Source organism: Protopterus annectens, chromosome 11.part0 (assembly GCF_019279795.1).
Source record: "Protopterus annectens isolate FY-2018-M chromosome 11.part0, PAN1.0, whole genome shotgun sequence".
In the NCBI taxonomy this organism is placed as follows: domain Eukaryota; kingdom Metazoa; phylum Chordata; order Ceratodontiformes; family Protopteridae; genus Protopterus; species Protopterus annectens.
This window is the reverse complement of record NC_056745.1, coordinates 298,548,692-298,571,273: the sequence shown is the minus strand read 5'-3', so window position 1 is coordinate 298,571,273 and position 22,582 is coordinate 298,548,692. Positions and strand designations below refer to the sequence as shown.

At 42.0% G+C, this 22,582-nt stretch overlaps 1 protein-coding gene across 1 annotated transcript in view; it reads right to left on the bottom strand.

The window, feature by feature from the left end:
- GYS2 (glycogen synthase 2) overlaps positions 1 to 22,582 on the bottom strand; it is a 730,647-nt gene that overhangs the window by 120,477 nt on the left and 587,588 nt on the right. The window contains exon 12 of the mRNA XM_044087805.1: positions 1,438 to 1,564. Within this exon, the coding sequence (XP_043943740.1) occupies positions 1,438 to 1,564 (127 nt within the window). The remainder of the gene's footprint in view (positions 1 to 1,437; positions 1,565 to 22,582) is intronic.

Below are 22,582 nucleotides of genomic sequence, written 5' to 3'. Positions count from 1 at the left end.
ATTTTTTATACTTGCTAGTGGCAGGTTTTCCTGAAAATGATCCAATTACCATGGAAGTCTTGTAAAATAATGCTACGAATCTGGATGATTGGTATTTTAGAATTTACAATGCAAGTCTATAAAGTAAATAACTTTTCTGGTAAAATGTGTAATGTAGTTTTGTTTATATGGGTATGCCTACCACATACGATCCAACTTTTCAAGGATGACTTAGGAGTACTGCCTGATCAATTAGCCCATTTACACTAAGCAATGAAAGAAAGTGCAAACCCAGGACTGGAGATGAAACTTGCTAACTAGGTCCTAAAGGAGACCAAGGTGAACAGAGTTGGACTAGCCACCCTACACTGTGGAGTCACATGGGGGGGGGGGTAGCTGTATTTTGCAGGGTCACCTATCCCAGTGAGAAGGGCCTTATATATAGTATGGTCGTCCCAGGGGTGATACTGGTATATGCATCTTAAATTTACAAATACTGAGGCATGCACTAACAGGTAACCTTAGGCTTTACTGTCATATATCATTGCAATATGTGCATGGGGGCAGGGACAGGGTAAATCATAAAACAAAAATCCATAAGGCCCTGAGTATGATCCTGTACCGGAGTTGACTCAACCTCCTCTCATACAACTGGGAAAAGTATGTGATGACAGTCTCTCTCGAACCACCCCAGACCTAATCATCCAAGAAAGAGGTGAGGCATCAATGATCTTCCAGAACTGGGGGCCAAACAAAATTAAACTTTTTAGCAGCCAACAGTGCTTGCTCTTTAAAAAAAAAAAAAAAATCTCAGTGGTGACACCCATCTTTTAAGCTAAAATTTTAAAGCATTTTATACCCCACACCTCAGCATAAAAACTAAGCCTCTTGATCCATAACAGTAAGCAAAGCATTCAATATTTCCAAAGACATTAATGAAGGTAACCATGGGGTTTCAAACTAGAATGGATGGTGTCAATTAACACAGCTATTATAAAATGGCTCATATGAAATGTTTTGTGGGCAGGCATAGCCTTTTTTTAGTATAAAGCTACATCTGGACAGGAAGGTACCATAACACTCAGTGCAACTCCGTGAAATGCAACATGTAATATGTGAAAAGCAGGAATGAAATGCCAGAGGAGAACTCTGGTGACTTCCAAACAGCAAAACAACCCCATTAGGAAGAGTTTCAAATTAAAAATATTAAGCATGCAAATAATGTAACTACTTGTTACTTTTGTTTTTCAAAGCAAGGGCAGCCTACATAAAACATACCTTTGCTTAATACAAGGCTACAAGCCTACACTGGAACTTTTAGTCCTTTAATAAAGCCAGCTTTTTGTTCTTGCCCTTGATTAACTTACCAAACCTTTTCTCTAGCTATTCTGGATGCATCACTGCATACTCCATTAACGACTGCTGCTTAGATTAGATCAACACTATGCTGTTACTTACCTGGCGTGTAGCCCCAAGGTTCATAATATGATGGAAAGACCCCAAGATGACACCCTCGAACAAACTCATCATAATCCATTGGTAAAAGGGGACTTGTCGAAGACAGGAACTCAGGATGGAACACAATCTGTGTAAAGTATTTCTTTGTCAGTGTACAGTATTTTTCATTTTCGTTCAAAATTCATACATGCAATAGTAACACTTCTCTGACATTATTTCTAATGCTTCTATGGCCCTCTGCTTTCTCTTGCAGTACAAGGCACAGCCCAACAGCAACAAATCAAAACTTGGCATCAAGACCCATCTCAACAAGTAGGAGCAAATTAACACATCAGAATGTCTTTGGAGTTAGTTTTTTGGAAGGTACCAGAATGCAATGCAAGGTACCAGAATGCAATGCAAAGGACATGTTAATTCTCCCACATGGCCATTCTTTAAAAGAGCTGCTTTGGCAATAAAATAACTTGCCTTTGCGTCTTCAAACTGCATTTTTGGAAGGTGGCAACAGTAGTAGTAGTATTATAAGCTTGAGTCTCCTCCCAGGACAGGTGTCCCTCAAACATACTTTTTTATCCAAAACACTTTTCTTACATTAGATACTTAATGCACTTAAAATGCTAGGTTTACACAGATTTCTGGATCACCATATTTGGAAAAAATCACTCCTTACAACCAAAATAAATAGTTTTACTTCTGTTCAGAGAAGATATATACATACATGAAAAAAGCTACCTAAACTACAGTCTAATCACCAGTTACCCAGCATCAGCACTGGTCCAACACCAGGATTACATTAATGTAGTTATTCTACAATCTCTACAACATCGTATACGGGAGAACACTGGATAAGCCAAAATCTTTAGTATTTAACCATTTCCCATACACACACACACACACACATATATATATATATATATATATACATATATATATATACACACACAAATATTTTATATATTATATACACATGTATAATATATATTTATATATTTAACAGGCATGTTTGCTACTCGGAAGAGGCAAAGTCAAAAGACTAATAAAACACAAGTCATCCATAAAAAATGGGATATTATTAACAATCAGCTGAGTGGAATCAAACTGATTTAGCTGAAAGCAAATCTTAGGTTTGAGGTTTCAGGTGAATACTGAAAACAGTCATAACTGCCACTACATTCTTTTCCTAAATTTAAAAAAAATAATCAGAAAAAATGGAAGATGCTACTTAAAAAATAGGTTGCAATTGCTTGAATTTTGTGAAACCATTTTGTTTCATTGTATTGCATACACTGGCAACAAATGCAGCAGCAAAGTTCAAAAATCAGAGGTTGAAATGAAGAAGGCTGGCTGAATATGAAATTGCTCAAGAAGAGATGTTTCAAAAAATAGAATTAGAGAACAGAGCACGTTAGGGAAAACCTGACTTTCTGCTGTACCAGAGAAGCTGGAAGAACAGACTATTTGTGCTTTCAAAGAATTAATCAATTGGACTGGTATTCCACAGCAGGAGTTGTTAAAAGGGTACATTGTGTATATACTGCAAATGTAGCTATGAGAAAACTTAGCCCTTTACTAATAAAGATGCAATCCTACCAGTAGAATGAGTTGATTCTGACAAAACTATGCCACAAGGCTAAAGTACTAAAAGTGGGAGACAGTTTGTAGAAAATTACTCACTGTACACCAGGCAGGAATAATTTTTTCCACTAATCAGGGAATCTTGAGAAGCAGGTGTGAGATTCAAACTGCTGTATCTAGCTATTTTCAGAATACTCTTTCCTGGAGGGTCAAAATCATTCTTGATGTAGAACATGCTAAGGAGGAAAAATTTGTCCAACAAAAATCGAACTATCAAACAAATTCTGCTTCTTGTTCTTCTGGTAATAAAGCCCAGAGACAGGCTGTGCCAGTGAAACATGTTAAAAGAAAATGCTTGCAAGAGAAGCACAAGAATTGAGTAGAAGAACCAAGAGTACATTGGAAAAGAAGCAGAGACTAGATTTGGGAGCTGGACAACAGGAAGAAAACCAGCAACTTGGAAACTGACAAATGTGGGATTACAAAGCATCAATTATATTTGTGAAACATGACAGAACAAGAAAACTTGTAAATAATCAACTGACTTGGTTAAACGTACTTGTGGGGGACTCCAAAGCATATATCCTACTTCATGTTAATGTTTGGAAGAACCTTAAGAGAGGGGAAGAACTTGTAAATAATCAACTGACTTGGTTAAACTTACTTGTGGGGGACTCCAAAGCATATATCCTACTTCATGTTAATGTTTGGAAGAACCTTAAGAGAGGGGAAGAGGAAGGAAAGAGTTTAGAAAAACTTTTGCCTTTAACAGTAGAAGTTTTATAATTATGATGTAACCTGCATGCTATAGTCTTTAGTATCCCTGTTAACACTGAAATAACTGAAGTAAATGGATGCCCTTGCTCTTTTTCTTTTCTCCTTGTTGCATTTTAAGAAATATAGGCACTGCAATGTAAAAGAAAAATCTGGTCAAAAAGCATAAGAAAAACTTGATGTTTTCTCTTACTCTTGCCAATGGGAATGACTGGATTAAGGCCTTTTGTTTACTCTAGTAAGAAGTTTTAAGTGGAAGCAAATCAATAAAGACTACTGGATATAAAAAGTTTTCCTCTAGCAAATAAATGAGTGCTTGTAGAGAACGGACTCTCCATAGAGGCAAGAACCAGATACAATCTGATAAGGGTTAGCCAAAACAGAATAGTTTTATCAACAGTTTTCTTTCAACAGTTAGGATAATGCTTTCTGAAAGCATTCAAGTGTTTTTCTAATCTGGGAGAGGAATAAAGACGAGACAAAACCAGACAGCACTTAGAAGCACAGGCTGTACCATGCGTCTTAGCATGGATAACCTTCCTTATAGGTTAACCCAAATTTGAGAGTGGCTGTCAGTCTGGCAAGTGTTCCTATTAGGAGGGTTAAACTTCAATATTTGAAGATGTAATACTAACACAATTATGTACATCAATAGTTTTTTTTTTGGGGGGGGTTAAGGTTTATTTGCAAGATAGATTCAATTGAATATGACAAGAAACCTCTATATAAAAGATCAACCTGCCAAATAGTGTATGCATGTAACACAAAAGCTGAACTAGACATTTAAAAACACTTGCATGTAACTGGTAGGAATAACTTCTCAACATAACACTTTCTATATTATTTTTAACTGTAAAGTCTCACAGATGCATAAAAAGAGAGCAGTGAACTATAACAATGTAGAGTGCAAACAGCTATGCTGCAGGAGATCCATTTGGAAAGAACGGAGTATGTGAATTTGACAAAAAAGATTTCAGGATGGTTATTCAGCAGAATATCTGGAAAAAAGGAAAATGGGAGTACTTACATTAACTGCAAGAAGAGCTCCAATAGTGATATAAAAGAAAAAAGATGACAAATTTTCAGTAGTAAAGGGCTACTGGCAAGGGAGAAGGATTACATGGGTATATACTTTTATTCCAACTACAACTGATATAATGTAGCTTAAGAAAATTCTGGGAGGAAATCAGCTTTTAGTAGGGAATATTACTTATAGTTGGGCACTGGACTTTGATTTGCAGCAGTGACAATGTATCTGGTGGCCCAAAAGGGAAAATAGAGGGTAGATGTTTGAAGAAATTTATGAAAATATTTGGCAATGAAGATGTGAATTCAGTAGCAGGAGTTGAGTGAGTTTACATATTGTTTCCCTAAGACAACAACTTGGCTATGCTAGACACGTGCATTTAATTGAAAGTTTTGATACATATCCAATAACTTTCAGATCATTTGCCAAAAACAAAAATGCAGGATAATGAAAAAAATGAGACTGTTGCTTGAAAGGAATTAAAGGAATGGGTGGTGGAAATTTGTGAGTTATTAGGGAAGATAGAAATCACTTCTGAAAATATAGCTAGGGACTGGGAAAAAATAACATGGAGTTTTAAAATAGGGTGGAAATAAGAGAAATAGTTAAGTAGGAACAATTTAGAGAGACTGACAAAGGTTAAAGTATTGCAGAATAGAGGGATTAATATGCATGAGAGACTGACAAAGGTTAAAGTATTGCAGAATAGGGGGATTAATATGCATGAGTTTAGAAAGACTATTAAGCAACTGTTTTTTTCATAATTCCAGAGCATTTTCATAATTTCAGAGCACAATATTTTACACAACTCTGGAAACTGAAAGTAGAAAGGGTTGTCACCAGGTTTAGACAGCCTATAACAAAGGAAGATGGATCTTATTGAGATACTAAAAATACTTTATACGTATCTTCATAAGGTTTCCAAAGCAGATAAATATGGAAATCAAGAAAAGGTACAAACGGAAATGTTGATGGTAGAATTAAATATGCCAAAGGTAGAGGAAGATCAGGCTCAATTACTTACAGGATAGGAAGAGATGAGCTAAAATTATGTACAGCCAATCTATGGGAAAGTCTTCACGAAAAGATGTTATTCCTATGGAAGCTTAGAAGCCAAGAGGGAAAATAAGTTCTGAAATGTTTTTGTTTAATAGTATTTAACCAATATCCTGGAAGAAACCTGTTGTGACCAATACCTAAAGTTGGTAAAGAACCATCAGATCCAGCTTCATATAGGCTCATTTCAATTCTACACCATGAGTATATGGTGCTTATGTCTATAATGGCTAAAAAAAATGGCAATATCAAACATAAAAAAAAAAAAAAAAAAAAAAAAAAAGAGGCAAATTTGCTCCCAACACACACCAAGAAGCAAATCCAAGGAACCAAGGAGTCAAAACCAGCCAGGAGAGTCCATAAACCGATTTTAATAAAGAATAAAATACATGAACGCAGCCACATAAAACATAGCATTTTCATTTAAAAACTTCATCAGATGTGGATCTAACAGTCACATTCAGAATTATACAGCATCCTAACAAGCAAACTGACAAATATAAAAATACAGATATCATAAAAAACTCAGGAATATTCATCATAAACCAAGGACTAAGACTTCTTAAAATCAACTTAAAAATGCTAAAATACAATTAAAAATTATCAATGTTACAAATTATATAAAATGTAACACTTCTCCAAAAAAGATTGACTAAATACTTAAGTGTGTGCGCAATATTAAAACTGATAGATCTGGATCAATGTGATATGGTGCAGGGGAGGCAAACATTTGACATTAACAGAGCAAAGATAACCCAAAGGGAAGCAGAATGCTTGAAAATACCACTACTGTTGGTGGGTCTTGAGAAAGTATTTGACAGTTTGATGGGATTTTAACAGCAGGACAATGGGAGCATTTACATTTTCTGGTAAAATTATATGGTTGATTAGGAGGATATAGGGGGGATGAGGTGTGGAAATTAAAGTGGATGGGTTCCTAGTTCTGTATTAGCATAGAAACCAGACAGGGTTGTCTGATTTCCCCTTTATTTGCATTACTTATAAAATCATTGGCAAAGAAAACAGACTCAGAAATTCAAGGATGTAACTGGTATGGTACTCGAGAAAAGCTGGCTTTTTTGCAGACAATATTTTATACTTGATAAAATCAGAAATACATTTCCGTGTTGTGGAACATTTTGAGACAGCTTCAAGTCTTTTCTGCATACAAAATTAATGAATATAAACAAAGGCGTTAGCTGCAAACTATATACTCGTACACAAATTGGTTCAGCAGTTCCAGTACTTAAGAGTATGGATTAAAATAGCTTTTTCTGTGACATCTAATGATGTGTGGGAAGAGACTTAAGAAAAAAGATACAACAGTCAAAATGTTTTCAGTCTCTTTAGTTTTATACACACGTCAGGCATATTTTTATCAACCAGAGGAGAAGTCGTGGATGACAATTAACTGTAGGATTTTATCTGGGAGGGGAAGACAGGAAAAGTCAAGTGGGATAAGCTGATTCTTCCAGCAGAACAAGGTGGTTTGGGATTATCTGACTTGAAGGGCAATTTCAGAACTACAGTTACAGCTCATTTAGAACGCTATAGTTCAAAAGTCGAAAGGGATGATGACAAAACAGAGGGGAAGCTCAAGAAACAAGGAGAGAGTGGGATTCTGGATGCAGATCCTTAAGGAGAATAGCCATACAAAATTATATTCATAAAGTAGCCGAAAGTATTCCAAGAACTAAGCAAATACGGGAATGGAGAAAGGAGATTCTGTTGCTAGGGATGACTGCAATTAGGGAGAGATACAATAGGTAAGAGGGCTGGAATTGATTGGAGAAAACTGGCAAAGGAACCAAGGTATTGGAAGCAAATCAGAGGTGGAATGTAATAGAATGGCAAGAGACACATTTGGACTGCAGGCTAGAGACTGCCTTCCCTTATCAATGATTGAGAGAGTAAGCAAAAAGAAAGAGGGAGGATCCTAACAAAAGAGCAGCACTGGTAGAGTTTTTAGTAGAATATAGAACAGAAGTTGCTGTTAAAAGGGACAATTAGCACAGTATATAAAATACTACACAACTAAAAATCAGAGTTGTTTACAAAGAACTGGGAAGACTGACTGTATATGCAATTCACAGCGAAATAATGGGGGATATACATTTATGTCTCCCAAATATACAAAATCTAGAAGATTTGGGATCTTTGCTGGGATGCGTTTACATAGGTATTTTTATACCCAAAGTAGACTCAAAGAATTTTTCCTCAGGAAGATAAATGGGGGTGCGATGGGGGAAGAAAGTTAAGTAATGTATATTTTTTGGGAGTGTAATGAGTTGGCAGAATTTAATAATTCCCAGCAGACTACTCAAATACTTGAGCAAATTGGTATAACTAAGGAAATGATTTTTTTTTTTAGCTGTGATACAGAATTGGAGTTGCCTAGACATAAGTAAGGCCTTGCCTAATTATGGTGGCTGTCAAAAATGCAATTACTAGAAAATGGAAATCAAAGTCTAAAACTGCATTAGAAGTAGTTAATACAGTAAGAGATAAAAACTGTAAATGGGATCATTAGAAAAGGGTAGGAGCAAAAATTGCATAGAAAAAATGGGAATTGTGCGAATAATACATGCAGAATAATGTTCTGGAGGAGGAATGAGGTTTAAAAGATTGGATTTTAATGAGTTATGTAATATTTGACTGACTAACTGGATAGGTAAGTGATGTATAATGTTTGCAACTAAATGTCAATACATTTTTTTTTCATTTATATAACTGTATTGATGTCATAAGTGATAGTTTTAGTTGGGAAAGGACTATTAGTTTCATATTTAATACAACGGAAGGTGAGGGCAGGATTGAAAACTAGACCTAGGTATTTCTGTTAACTGATATTGGGAATGATATTCCCTTTAATTTCTTATGAGAATAGGAGGGATAGTAGGTGAGATCATCATGACATTTGTTCTTTTAGCGTTACGTGTGTGGTAGACCTGTTGCATTGTTGGGCGAAGCTGTTCTGCAATTTGTAGATATATGTGAAAATGAATTGACTCCAAAATAAGCAAGAAATCTGTATATACAAGATAAATTTTTGGCAGGTCACCAAGAGGGAGAAAAGAACTGGGCTCAATACTGATCCTCGTAGGACACCTGTTGATTATAACAACTGGGAAAGAAACCAAGGCTGAAACACACTTGGATCTGTTTTGTAGACAACTCAAACTAAACAGTATTTTCTTGAAAATTCACTCTAGTTTGCAGAGTAGGACTGAATGCTTAAGTTTGAAGGCTCTATTCATACCTACAAAGGGACTTTAAGGTCATTTGTCCTTCACTGAGGTTGCTCATGATTTTGACTTCTTTAGTTACTCATGGTACAGGATTTTATTTTTATTCATACAAGTGTTGGATAGTAAAGAATATTTATAAAACTTTCATTAACTTGAGATAGCATCATTACATGGGATGGATTCTGCTACACTTTGCTGTGAGGAAAAGGTTAGTTTGCTTTTTATTTGCATTACTTTATTGCCTTTTTCTATTTTGAATACTGTGATTTGTTTTATTTACCTTGTGTTTTACTTGTATTCTGCTTTTAACTGCATATTAAAACTTGAAAAGAGACCACAGCTCTGTGTCTTGCAAGTCAGGCAGATTTTTTTCCCCACCTGGTTAACTGCAGTGTTCTTAAACACCACTGTCTTTCTAGTTGCCTTCCCCTTAAGTTAATTTGACCATATATCTCATTTCCTCTGTTTTTACTGGCTTGTGTGAGTAAGCACAAAATCATTTTGTGAAATCACTCCTCTTCAACTATATAAATTTATTGGCCATCATACTGTATTCCATAGTACCAGAATACAAAAGTGACCACCCCCATTCAATCTATCTTGCTGATTTAAAAATAGTGACTCTCCACTAAAACTTAACTTTTTAGACAGGTAAAAGTTAAGTTACCTACTTTCCCATCTAACTCCTCTAGTGCATACTGCAGTGTTTAGGATAAACCACTTTTTTCATCTTACCTTTAAGCATCTTTGTGACTGGCACTTTGCTTTAAAACCTGCTGGAAAGCACTAGGAAGTCAAACTGATACAAGCACTCGACTCTCCTTGTTAATAAAGAGAAATTAATCATAGGCACTAAGCCTATAATTGCAAAGTACCTTGCTAAGGTAAGGGAAAACAGCTCTCATACTTATATATATATATATATATGAAAAAAGCACCAAACCAGGCATGTCCAAGGGTCAGCTTCTGGTGATTTATCCTATCCACCTGGTGAATCTGGGCATACTGGGGCAATGCAGCAATTGCCTCGTACACAGACAACCCCCCCCACCACCCAACATTACAACCTGCGAGAGATGCACTTGCATAACCAAACTGGAAGCAAACCACCCAAGATTGTGCTAGACAGTCCAGGGGAGAAGGTTAACACCAGCACTATACCTCAAGCAACACATAGCCCTTCTAAACCCACACCACCAACACCCACATATGTGGAGGCCCTTAACATTAACCTGCCCAAGCAACAAGGACCTCTGAAGCTGAAACGCAAACACCAATAACAACCAAAGTGTCACAGCTCAACACCAGTGTGCCGCCCAACAACAGCCCCTAAGGCAAGACAATGTACCCAACACTTCAGTCATAGGTGACTATAGTCAGGCACACTGATGTCCCACTCACCAGGCTGAAGGAGAAAAACAGCTGCCTGTCAGGTGCCAGGATCTGCCACATAACCCATGCACTCAAGTCACTCCACAAGTACAAATATGACTCTGTCATTGCCCATGTTGGAGTGAATGACTTGAGATGTACCTCCCTGGACTACATGAAAAGAGACATGGAAGAGCTCTCGGATCATGTGGCCCAGGCAGATATGACCATATCCCTGAGTAGCATCCTGCCTTCGCCCAGAATGATACCACAGTATAAGGACAAAATGATAGACTTCAACAATTGGTTATGCTTCTGGTGTCATTCAAAGGGTATCCAGTATCTGTCTGCTTGGGATGACATGATCGACAGGCCATGATGCTTTGCCCGAGATGGTCTGCACCTGTCGCCCCTGGGATTCAGGTTACTGGCTAAGGCTCTTGCCAGCCCTATAGTGCCTTTTTTAGGCAAAGTTCAAAGGACAAAACCACCACCGTAACAGGTACAAGCATGCAAAATCTGAAGGTAATGCAACTCAATGCTAGAAGTCTAAACCTCAAAATGCACTCTTGAGGCACTCCTAAAAATGGAAAACATCGATATCTGTGCAGTAACAGACCTGGTTCAAGGCTCCAGAGAGCACCCCTGCAATACCACGCTACAGCTCTTGCCACACATTTCGGCCACCAAACCAGGACCGAAACACTAAAGGTGGGGGAGTGTCCATATTCACCAAGGATATTCACACCACCAGGCTAGTTGCCCAACACAATGAGTCTGAAATTTTCCAGGTGCAACACTAGGTAAGACTGCATCCAAATTGTAGCTTGCTACAGATCCCCCACCATGCCCCAAGATTCTCAATACACCTTTCTAAACATACTGGAAAATATTAAGATACAACCAAACACCCTAATACTGGGTGATTTCAACTACCCTGCCATTAACTGGGAAAACTACTCATGTACCAACACCTTTGCCCAATGGTTCTTGGAATTCATAAATTTAAACGCCCTGGATCAACTTATCCTTAGTCCCAACAGGGTTTCCAATATCCTAGACCTGGTCATTACCAACATGGAAATAGATGCTCCACACCTATGGTCAACCCTCTCATTGGTCAGGTCTGACTATAAGCTAATCACCTTTGATAGCCACACCCCCCCTCCCCCAGTAAGGAAACCTCCGTAAAAAACTTCTACAAAGCCAACTTCATGCTACTCAAGTCAGAAGTGACAAACTTCATGACACCCATGCAGATGGGAACTGAAAGTTCAACTGCTGAAGCCTACATTAAGGTACTGTACGAGCACATCCACTCATGAATGAATCGTGCCATCCTCAATAGAACCAAGATGCTCTCCTCCAAAAAAAAGGGAAGCCAATCTGGTGGTCCCTTGCCATAAACAAAACTTTACAACAAAAGGAAGAAACCTTTGCAGAAAAGAGGAAAACACCAGGATGCAAAAAACTCTTACCAGCCTCAGTAAGAAGCTAAGATCCCTCATACAATCCTCCAAAGCTAGTTACGAAAATAAAACTGCCAAAGATTCCAAAGACAACCACAAGGCATTCTATAGCTATGTCAAAAATCTAATGGCAATGCTCAGATCTGCTCTCAGCTACAACAGAATAGCATTAAAATTAACTGATCACAAAGATATTGCCAATATCCAGGCAGATAGATTCAGTGCCAACTTCACCCCCCCCTCACCCCTAAAGGGCCCATCTCAATACTGAAAGATTGCCAAATTCCGGTAATAACAGCCACACAGTTACAAAAACCCAGTCTCCAAAGCTAAGAATACAGCATCCATGGGACCAGACGATATTCCAGGCTGTGTACAACATGAACTACAAAATGAACTGCCACCTGACCCAAGTGTTATGTTTAATCATAGCCTCACCTCAGGCTTCGTGCCCACTGAGTGGCAAGCAGCTACACTTATCCCACTCCACAAGGGGGGGAGATCCACCTTGGATCCCGGGAACTACCGCCCCATCAGTCTGATGAGCCTGATCTGCAAGGCCATAGAATGTTTTATCATGGAACTTATAAACAAAGACATTGGACCCCATGCAGTTTGGGTTCATGAAAGGCTGATCTCGTCTCCTGAACCTGATTGACTTCTTCGAATCAGTCTCCAGAGCCGTGGACAAGGGTAAGGTGTTCCACCCAGCCTATTTGGACCTCACCATGGCCTTTGACACCATCCCCCAACTCTGGAATAGATAAACTTATTAAAGCTGGGCATTAATCCCTATGTCACTCGATGGGTTTTCAACTGGCTTACTGACAGAACTCGCACTGTAAAAGTAGCTGACTCCAAATCCAGCTCCAGACAAGCGACAAGTGGAGTACCTCAAGTTTCAGTCCTGGGACCACTATTGTTTGGCATCTACTTCTCTGAAGTACAGGCCAACACTAAGGAACTCTGGCTAACAAAGTTAGCAGATGAATGCAAACTGGTAGCCATTACTGAATACCCAAATTATGTGGATATTCTAAAAAAGAGCCTTACAGAAACAGATGTTTGGTGCCAGAGCCATGGGATCAAGCTAAATGCCAAAAAATGGATACTTGTCCCCTTTGGGAAAAAGCACGTACCTGTGAACTACTACATAGGTGTCAGTACACTAAACACCGAAAGTGTGATAAGAGACTTGACACAGGTGGACAGTAGTCCCACCTTTGATAACCACAGCCACACAAGTTAGAAAATCCTTCTACATGGCACACGTCATTAAGGGCTTTTCATTGAGAAAAAGGAGGTAATTGTCCCTCTGTACTCACCCCCTCATTAAACCCATTATAGAATACAACCCTCCGTTTGGTATGTACCTCACAAGACATCTGCAACTAGAAAGGCTGCAGAAATACCTCAAAAAGAATCACAGGCCTAAAGCGTATGCCTTATGCTGACCATCTAAAAACTCCAGCTATACTCTGTTGCACATCACCTACTCAGAGGTGATCTCTGCCTAACATACAAGGCCATGTCAAACCTAGAGTTGTTGGACATGCTACAGTTAAGGAAATCCCAATCCCTCCAGAGCCACACGCTCCAGGGATCTTAACCTTGTAATCATGATGAACAGAACATGCTTGAGGGATAGGTTCCTGACCCAGAGACTCCCCATACTCTGGAATAGGCTGCCCATACATGTCAGGCAGAGCACCTCAATGGCCCTCTTTCAAGAGGAACCTTGATGATTGGATGGGAGACAGGAAATTCACCCCGGCGATCACATCAGTAGCCCTGCTAGACAGAGGTCCAGGAAAGTAAATATTTGTGGGAAGCAATAGCCAGGGAATTTGTTATGGCTAGGCTTGTACAGGCCATAGGGCTGATAGGCTAGTACCTATGAACCTCTGGTTAAGGCAGTACAGCCAAAGAATCAGACCAAGCTGTCTTGGCCTTTTTCTTCATAGACGGCTTGACCCTCGGGCCAGGAAAATCTTTCCATGGTATCCTTAGCCAGCAGCTGAAGTCATTGGTTCTCCAAGTAAACTGCAATGGAAGAAAGCAGACTTTGCAACATCTTAGGGATGAAAGCTTGTCAGATCAAGATGAATGGTCATGGGAAATGGAGCATTGCTCGTGAATCTTTATGGGGAAATTAATTGCATGCACTGGGATTTCCCTTTCATAGGTAGGTAACTAGGCTATTGGCCCTAGGGCCTATACAAGCTGGGCAAAACAGTACCCTGGCTTTTACCACCCAAGAAAATTATTTTCCTGTGCCCCTGTCAAGCAGAGCCACAGAAGTGATCCCCGGGGTGAATTTCCTATCTCCCATCCAGTCAAGATTTTTCTTGGAGTGCTAATGAGGAGCTTTATTTGGTAATTTGTTCCAGAGTATGGGAAGTCTCTGGGACAAGAATCTATCCCTCCAGCATGTTCTGTTTATTGTGGTGACAAGGTTTAGGTCACTAGAGTGTGGAGCTTGGAGGGATTGGGATTTCTTTACATGGAGAATGTCCAACAGCTTTGGGTTTGACATAGCTCTGTATGCTAGGCTAAGATCGCCCCTGAGTAGGCGATATGCGACAGAGTAAAGCTGCAGTTTCTTGAGACTGTCTGCATAGGGCATCTGTTTGAGGCTGGTAATCCTCTTTGTGAGGTATTTCTGTGGCCTTTCCAGTTGTTGTAGAGGTCTTGTGAGGTACATACCAAAAGGGGCGTTGTAGTTTACAATGGGTCTAATGAGTGATGAGCAGAGGGGAACAATGACCTTTTTCCTGGATGAGGAACCTTTTGTGCTGAGGTGTGCCACGTAGAAGGATTTCCTGACTACTGTGGTGATGTAATTATCAAAGGAGCCTACTGTCCCACCTGTGTCCCAAGGTCTCATCACATTTTCAGTGTTAAGCAGACTACCGCCTATGTGGTAGTTCATGGGTAAAGAGGTTTTACCAAAAGGGATGACAATGCACTTTTTGGAATTGAGCTTGAGGCCATGGCTTTGACAACAGGCAACTGTCTCAGTGAGGCCATTCTGTAGGATGTCCACATTGTTAGGAGTTTTGATTATGGCTCCTAGTTTGCAGTCATCTGCAAACTTTGTTAGCCAAAGACGTTCTGTGTTGGCCTGTACTTCAGAGAAGTAGATACCAAACAGGAGAGGACCTAGGACTGAACCCTGTGGTACTACACTTGTCTGAAGTTGGATTTAGAGTCTGCTACTTTCACAGTGTGGGTTCTTGTCAGTGAGCTAGTTGGCAACCCATCTTGTGACACAGGGATTTATACCTAGTTTAGTGAGTTTGTCTAATTCCAGAGAGCCGGATGGTGTCGAAAGCCTTGGCGAGATGTAGATAGGCTGTGTGAACCACCTTACCCTCATCTACGGCTTTGGTGACCGCTTCAAAGAAGTCTGTCATGTTTAGGAGACATGATCTGCCTTTTACAAACCCGAACTGGGTAGGGTCCAGAGTTTGGAGATTACCAATGTCATTGTTTATAAGTTCCATGATGATATGCTCCATAGCCTTGCAGACCAGGCTGGTCAGGCTAATAGGGCGGTAGTTTCCGGGGTCATTGGTGGCTTCCCCTTTGTGGAGTGGGATAACCATTGGTGTGCCATTCAGTGGGCACAAAGCCTGAGGTGAGGCTATGAATGAACATGGCACTTAGGTGGGGGTGCCAGTTCGTTCTTTAGTTCATGTAGAACGCAGCCTGGGATGTTGTCTGGTCCCTTGGATGCTGTGTTCATGGCTTTGCAGTGTGTGGTTTTTACCTGTGCAGCTGTGATGACAGGAACTTTGCATTCTTCCGGTATAGAGATGGGCTCTTTAGGGGGTGAGTGGGGGTAAAGTTAGCACTGAACCTATCTGCCAGGATGTTGGCAATATCAGTTGGGTCTTATAGTTAAGTGCCATTGTGCTGTAACTTAGAGCAGATCCGAGTGTTGCCATTGAGATTCTTGACATTAGCTATAGAATTCTTAGTGGTTTTCTTTAGAATCAGCGGCGATTTTGTTTTCATAACTAGCTTTGGAGCATTTTATCAGGGATTGCAGCTTCTTACTAAGGCTGACAAAGAACTCCTCCACTGATGCGATTTTACTCTTTTGCAACAGTTTCTTCCTTCTGTTGAACAGTTTATGGCAGGGGACCACCAGATTGGCTTCCCTTTTTTTTGGAGGATAGCACGATCCATGCACTCGTGTAAGTGCTTATAAAATGCAATTGTGCAGGATTCAGTAGTTGTAACTGCATTGTCCATCTGCATGGGTGTCATGAAGTTTAACACTTCTGTCTTAAGCAGCATGAAGTTGGCTTTGGAGGAATTTTTTACCATGGTTTCCTTAATGGGGGGGTGGGGGCAGGATGCGGATATCTACAGTAATTAGCTTATGGTCGGATCGGACAAATGAGGCGTTGACGTCAGGTGTGGAACACCTGTCACTCATGTTGGTAATGACTAGATCTAGGATATTTTGTTGCCCCTGGTGGGGGTGTGGATAAGTTGATCCAGGGCATTGGAGTTTACGAATTCCAGAAAGCGTTGAGCAAAGGAGTTGGTACATGAGTAGTTTTCCCAGTTAATGGGGTAGTTGAAATCGCCCATTATTAGGGTATTTGGTTGAACGTTAATATTTTCCAGTACATCAAGAAAACAAGGAGTGGGAATCCTGGGGCATGGTGGGGGATATGAGCAAGCTACAATTTGGATTGCAGTTTTGTCCAGAGTTAGTTGCACAAGGATAACCTCAGCTGCATTATCCTGAGCAAATAGCCTGGAAGTGTGGATATCCTTAATGAATATGGACACACTTCCACCTTTGGTGTTCCGGTCCAGGATACATGGCCGAAAAGTGTGGTATTAGTTATAGCCTGGTAGTGCAGGGCTGCTCTCTGGAGCCTTGAACCAGGTCTCAGTCACTGCACAGATATCGATGTTCTCCATTTTAAGGAGTGCCTAGAGTTGTGCATTTTGAGATTTTGACTTCTAGCATTGAGCAGCATCACCCTCAGTTTTTGCTTTCCTGTTATGGTGGTGAATTTGTCATTTGAACCTTGCCTAAAAAAGGCACTATAGGGTCGGCAAGAGCATTAGCCAGTATCCAGAATCCCAGGGGTGACAGGTGCACGCCATTTCTGGCTAAGCATCGTGGTCTGTCGACCATGTCTTCCCAGGCAGACAGATACTGGATCCCTTTAGAATGACACCAAAAGCTTAGCCAATTGTTGAAGTCAATCATTTTGTCCTTGTACTGCGGTATTCTGGGTGATGGCAGAATGCTACTCAGGGCTAGGGTCATACCTGCCTGGGCTACAAGATCGGAGAGCTCTTCCATGTCTCTTTTCATGTAGTCCAGGGAGGTATGTCCCAGGTCATTCACACCAACATGTACAATGAGTCATATTTGTACTTGGAGTGACATGAGTGTGTGGGTTATGTGGCGGATCCAGGCACCAGACAGGCAGCTGACAGTAACCTTCTCCTTGTTTAGCCCGGTGAGTGGGACAAGTGTGCCCGACTATAGTCTCACCCATGACTAGTGTGTTGGGTACGTTTTTCCTTATTGGCTGTGGTTGAGTGGCACACAGTCTGCGGGCTGTGTCATTTGGGTTGTGTTGGGGGTGTGGAGGTTGCTTGCATTTCTGCTGTGGAGGTGTCTGTTGCTTGAGCAGATTATTCAGAGCCTCCGCAAATGTTTTTGTGTTTATGTGTGGATTTTGGTGGTGTAGATATAGTGAGACTATGTGATGAGTGTGGTATGGAGCAAGTGTTTACCTTCTCCTCTTGCCTGTCAAGTTCAGTCTTGGTTGGAGAGCTTTACCTCCAGTTTGGCTAGATAAGTGCATCTCTCACAGTTTCTAGTGTTGGGTGGTAGGAGGAGAGGGTTGTCTGTGTACATGATGCAATCTCTACATTGCCCCACAATATCAATCTATATTATAGAGAAGTCATGTACTCACTATAACGTTACATTGGAGTAGTTATACTTCATTTTTCTGCAACCTGTGGGTATTCACTCTGCTCCAAGCTCCTCTCCCTACCCATAATGCACTACCATCTTATACCTTCCCTCAGATAGAGTTTGCTGCAACTAATTACATAAGCAAATCAGCCCAATGAAACAAAAACCTGTAAAAACAGGACAAGGTCCAGGGGTCGGAGGGAGGGAAGGTTGCAGAAAAATGAAGTATAACTTAGTCAGATGGAACGTTATGGTGAGTACATAACTTCTTTATCTGAAGTAGTTAACTTCATTTTATCTGCAACCTGTGGGACAGAGTCCCCAGCTACTCCAATCCTGGGAGGCCCTTATGGAAAGATATTCCTGAGCACCGCAGAGCCAAAGGATGCGCTACCCCTTGAAATTGGATCTAATTTGCAATGGAAAATGAAGGTATGTGAATTGGACCAGGCCACTACTGCACAAATTGTCCAAAGGACACCTAGACCAAAAAGCAGCAGAAGTCGCCATGGACCTGGCAGAGTGAGCTTTAACAATACCAGGAGGAGATAAACCTTTCACTTTGTAGGCATGTGAAATGCAAAGAGTTATCCATCTGGCCAAAGAAACTTTAGAAATAGCTTTTCCCAGAAAAGCTTTGGAAAAGGAAACAACTGGTCAGTCTTGCAGAATGATTTTGTTCTATGAAGATAGAAGCGAAGTTGTATATGAACATCTAACAAATGAAGTTTGTATTCACCTTTATTTTGGAAGTTAGGGAAGAAAACAGTCAGATTAATGGACTGGTTTATGTTTGCTTCAGATGCCACTTTGGGTAAGAAGGAAGGATTAGTACGGAGAGAGACCCCATCCTTATGGAAGACCAAATAAGGAGGCCCGGCAGACAGAGCTTGAAGCTCAAACCCTCCTAGCAGATGTAATGGCAACTAGGAAAGCAGTCTTCCAGGATAAAAATTTCAAATCCACCGAAGCTGCAGGTTCGAATGGAGGAGCCACCAATGCCTGTAAGACAAAGGTAAGATCCCAAGGAAGCACTGAATCCTTGACAGGAGGACGCAACAGAAAACTGCCTTTAAGAAAAGCCTTACACAGCCTAGAGGAGGCTAAGGCAATGTTGTCTTCAACATGAAAATTAGAAATGGCTGCCAATTGTACTTTCACTGTGGAGGAGCTAGGTCCTCGCTGAAAAATGCCAGACAAGAAAACCAACACCACTGGAACAGGGGCTGTAAAGGGATCTAGTTTTCTCTGCAAGGCCAAATGGAAAAACGCTTCCATTTACTGTGATAAAGTCTCCTAGTGGAATCTTTAAGAGCCACCAGAATGGATTTTACCGGGGATGGAAGACCGGGAGTCCTGGCAATCAATGGAGTGGAGCAACCAAGCTGTCAGCTTGAGGCTGCCCAGGTTGGGCGGACGGGCACCCGACGGATGGGAGATTAAATCCGGGCAGGGATCCAGGATCCAGAACCCACGGAGGAGCTAAGAGATGAGACCAAAGGAATGGGAACCAAACATGACAAGGTTAGAATGGAACAATGAGGATAACTTTGCACTGCAGTCTGCAAGCTTTCTAAAGAAACTTCGGAATGAGTGGCAATGGTGGATAAGCATACAGAAGCCCGGGGGGCCAAGCATGGACTAGAGTGTCTCTGGGGACCTCCCCTGGTGAGGGAATCAGAGCGAAAAACTCGCTGCACTTAGTGTTGGAAGGAGATGCAAAGAGATCGCAGCAAGGCTGACACTATGCAAGGAAGATCATCTCCGCTACTGACCGTTTCAGAGACCACTTGTGCGGCATCAAAATAGCCTGACTCAATCTATCCGATAAAATGTTGAAGCACCCCGGGATTTGCGTTGCTATCAGAAATAGAGGTGAAGATCGCCCATTCCCACACTCTCATGGCCTCGCAATATAGGGGGTAGGATCTAGTTCTCCCCTACCTGTTGATATACCAGACAACAGACATGTTGTCTGACTGAATTGCAACCAATCCGAGAGGAAGGACAGTGTGAAAGTTTTCCAATGCTAAAAGCACTGCCCTCATCTCTAGAACATTTATGTGCAACTTGGTCTCTGACTGGGATCACGTGCCTTGGACTGTCCTTCCCAAACAGTGTCCCCCCCACCAGAGTTGGGAGGAGTACGTGGTCACTGTGGCTTGGACTGGAGATGACAAGAAGGGGCTTCCTTCTAATATCTCCGGTGAATTTAACCACCAAAGAAGGGACGTCCTGCAGACCTGACTGATCCTAATCGTTAATTCCATGGGCAGGTCTAGCCAAGACCACTGAACAGCCAGAGTCCATTGAAGAACCCGCATATGAAGGCGCGCACAAGGGAGAATCGATATGGAGGCAGCCATGGAACCCAGTGCCCGGAGACACCGCTCGCCTTTGGAAACTTGAAGTTTGCTACCTGAGCTATGTGGCACCTGAGGTGTAAGATCCTGTCTGGAGTTAAGAATACCTTCATCTGCAAGGTGTCTAGCCGTGCCCCAATGAAGTCTAGAACTTGTGCTGGTTGCAATTGGGATTTCTGAACATTGACTAATTCCCAGTACATCTGCAAACTGAATGAATAATCTCGGGCTAGACAAAGGTGATGCTTGTTGGGCGTAGCGAAAAGCCAGTCGTCCAGGTAAGGAAATACCTGAATACCCTGAAGCCTCAGGTGAGCCGCTACAACTGCCATTACCCTTGGTGAATGTCCTGGGGGCTGTGGTGAGACCGAAGGGTAGAACTCTGAACTGAAAATGACTGTCTCCCAGTCAGAAGCGCCAAAACCACCTGGAGCTTCTGTGTATCTTGATGTGGTAGTAAGCATCCTGGAGGTCTAACGAGCACATCCAGTCGCACTCTCGGAGATGAGGTAGAATGGACTGTAGGGTGACCATTCGGAATTTGTTTGGCTACATACTAGTTCAACGTTGACAGGTCTAGAATGGGCCTGAGGTCCCCTTTTGGCACTAAAAAGAACCTAGAGTAGATGCCTGATCCAGACTGATCGGGGGGGACCTGTTTGATGGACCGTTTGAGAAGCAGCTTTGAAACTTGTAGAGCTGAGGCCCTTCCCTGTGAGCGGGTGGAACATCCAGGCGGTGTTTTGGAATATTTGGAGGGGCAACAAATGGGAGTGTGTAACCTCTGGATATAATCTGCAACACCCAGCGATCTGTCATAATGGACTCCCATGCCGTTGGGTGTAACGACAATCTTCCCCCGACTGCCTTCAGAGTAGGACAGCCGGGCAACCCTTAGGGCTGCTGAATGGGTCTATCAGACAAAGGTTCCCTAGACCCAAAATTCCTGGGACCCCCTCTACCTCTGGGTCAGCATCGCTCCTGTCCCCCACTGCCTCTGGGGGAATAGTTGTCCTGAGAATCCCAGGAAAACAGATTTTCGGAACCACATATTCTTCTGCCCTCTGATTCCTAGAGAAGGACCACTGAGGGTTAGAGAAGCGGATCTCGATGGCAGACAAAGTCTTCCCGTCCTCTTTGCTCTGGACAAGTGTGTCACGTACTGTCTTCCCAAAAAGGGAAGAACCGTCCTAGGGAGCGTTAATAAATGACGCCTTGAAAGGGTCCGCGAACTGATAACCTCAGCCAGGCATGACGCCTCATGGCTATGCCTGTCCCAGCCGCCCTAGATGCTCCTTCCATGGCATGGGAAAGGAGCCACATACACGTGTTTGAGACTGACTTCAGAGTAGACATTTTTGCAGAGAACTGTTTGTCCTGTGGCGATAAAGACTCTGGGGGCGACTCAGTGAATTCCAATGCAAGGTCTCGCTGAAGCCAGATCACATGTGCCATAGTTCAACCCATGGATTGAAAAGGTCGCCAAGGAATAGACGTGCTTCCCAAACCTATCCACTGAACTGGACTCAGTGTCTGGAGGGTGGACTGAGGAACTCTCCTGTGCTAGTTCATTCTTGGTGGCTGCTGCGACCAACATAGCGTCAACTGGGGCTCCTTTTGACCAAGGTAGTCTGTCGGAAGGGGGAGATAAAATTTTGTCAGGGCATTTGGGGATGGGCTCTACGGTGTCAGGCTCCTTCCATGCCAGTGTGGTGATAAAGGCCATCAAGGGGTCCACTGGTGGGGACACCAAGGAAGTAGATGGGGGCCATGTCAAAGGCCTCCAGGAACACTGACTCATCCCTAGGAGGTTTTGGGGCTGACCAATCTCCCCTCTGGCGGAGGATCTCCCTGATTTCTCTGAAGGAGAAGTCTTCGGGAGATGACCTGGGGGAACCTTCTCCATCTAAGTCAGTGTCCGTAGTAAAGGACTCTGGGGAGTCCAAGTGCCTCCTTTTGCACTTGTGCATACGGTGACTCTCTCCAGTGGGACTCAGAAGAGGATTCGTGAGACGCAGGGGGTTCATCAGGGAAAACAACCTGAGGATCCTCTGGACATGGACTGTCCCTTGACAGGATGAAGGGAGTTGTCACCAAATCTAGGGGTGTCTGGGAGGATGGGGTCTCAATCCCTGGGAGAGAACCCTTTCCACTACGAAGGCCAAAGGAGAGCGGACCTCTGACACCAAGCAAGGAAGATGCCCTCCCCAGATCCGAAGCTGGGACCGGAGCCAAAGCAAGGGTAGCCGGAGGTCTGAGGAAACGTGTCGAATCTGAAAAGGGGGAGCCGAAGAACCCTC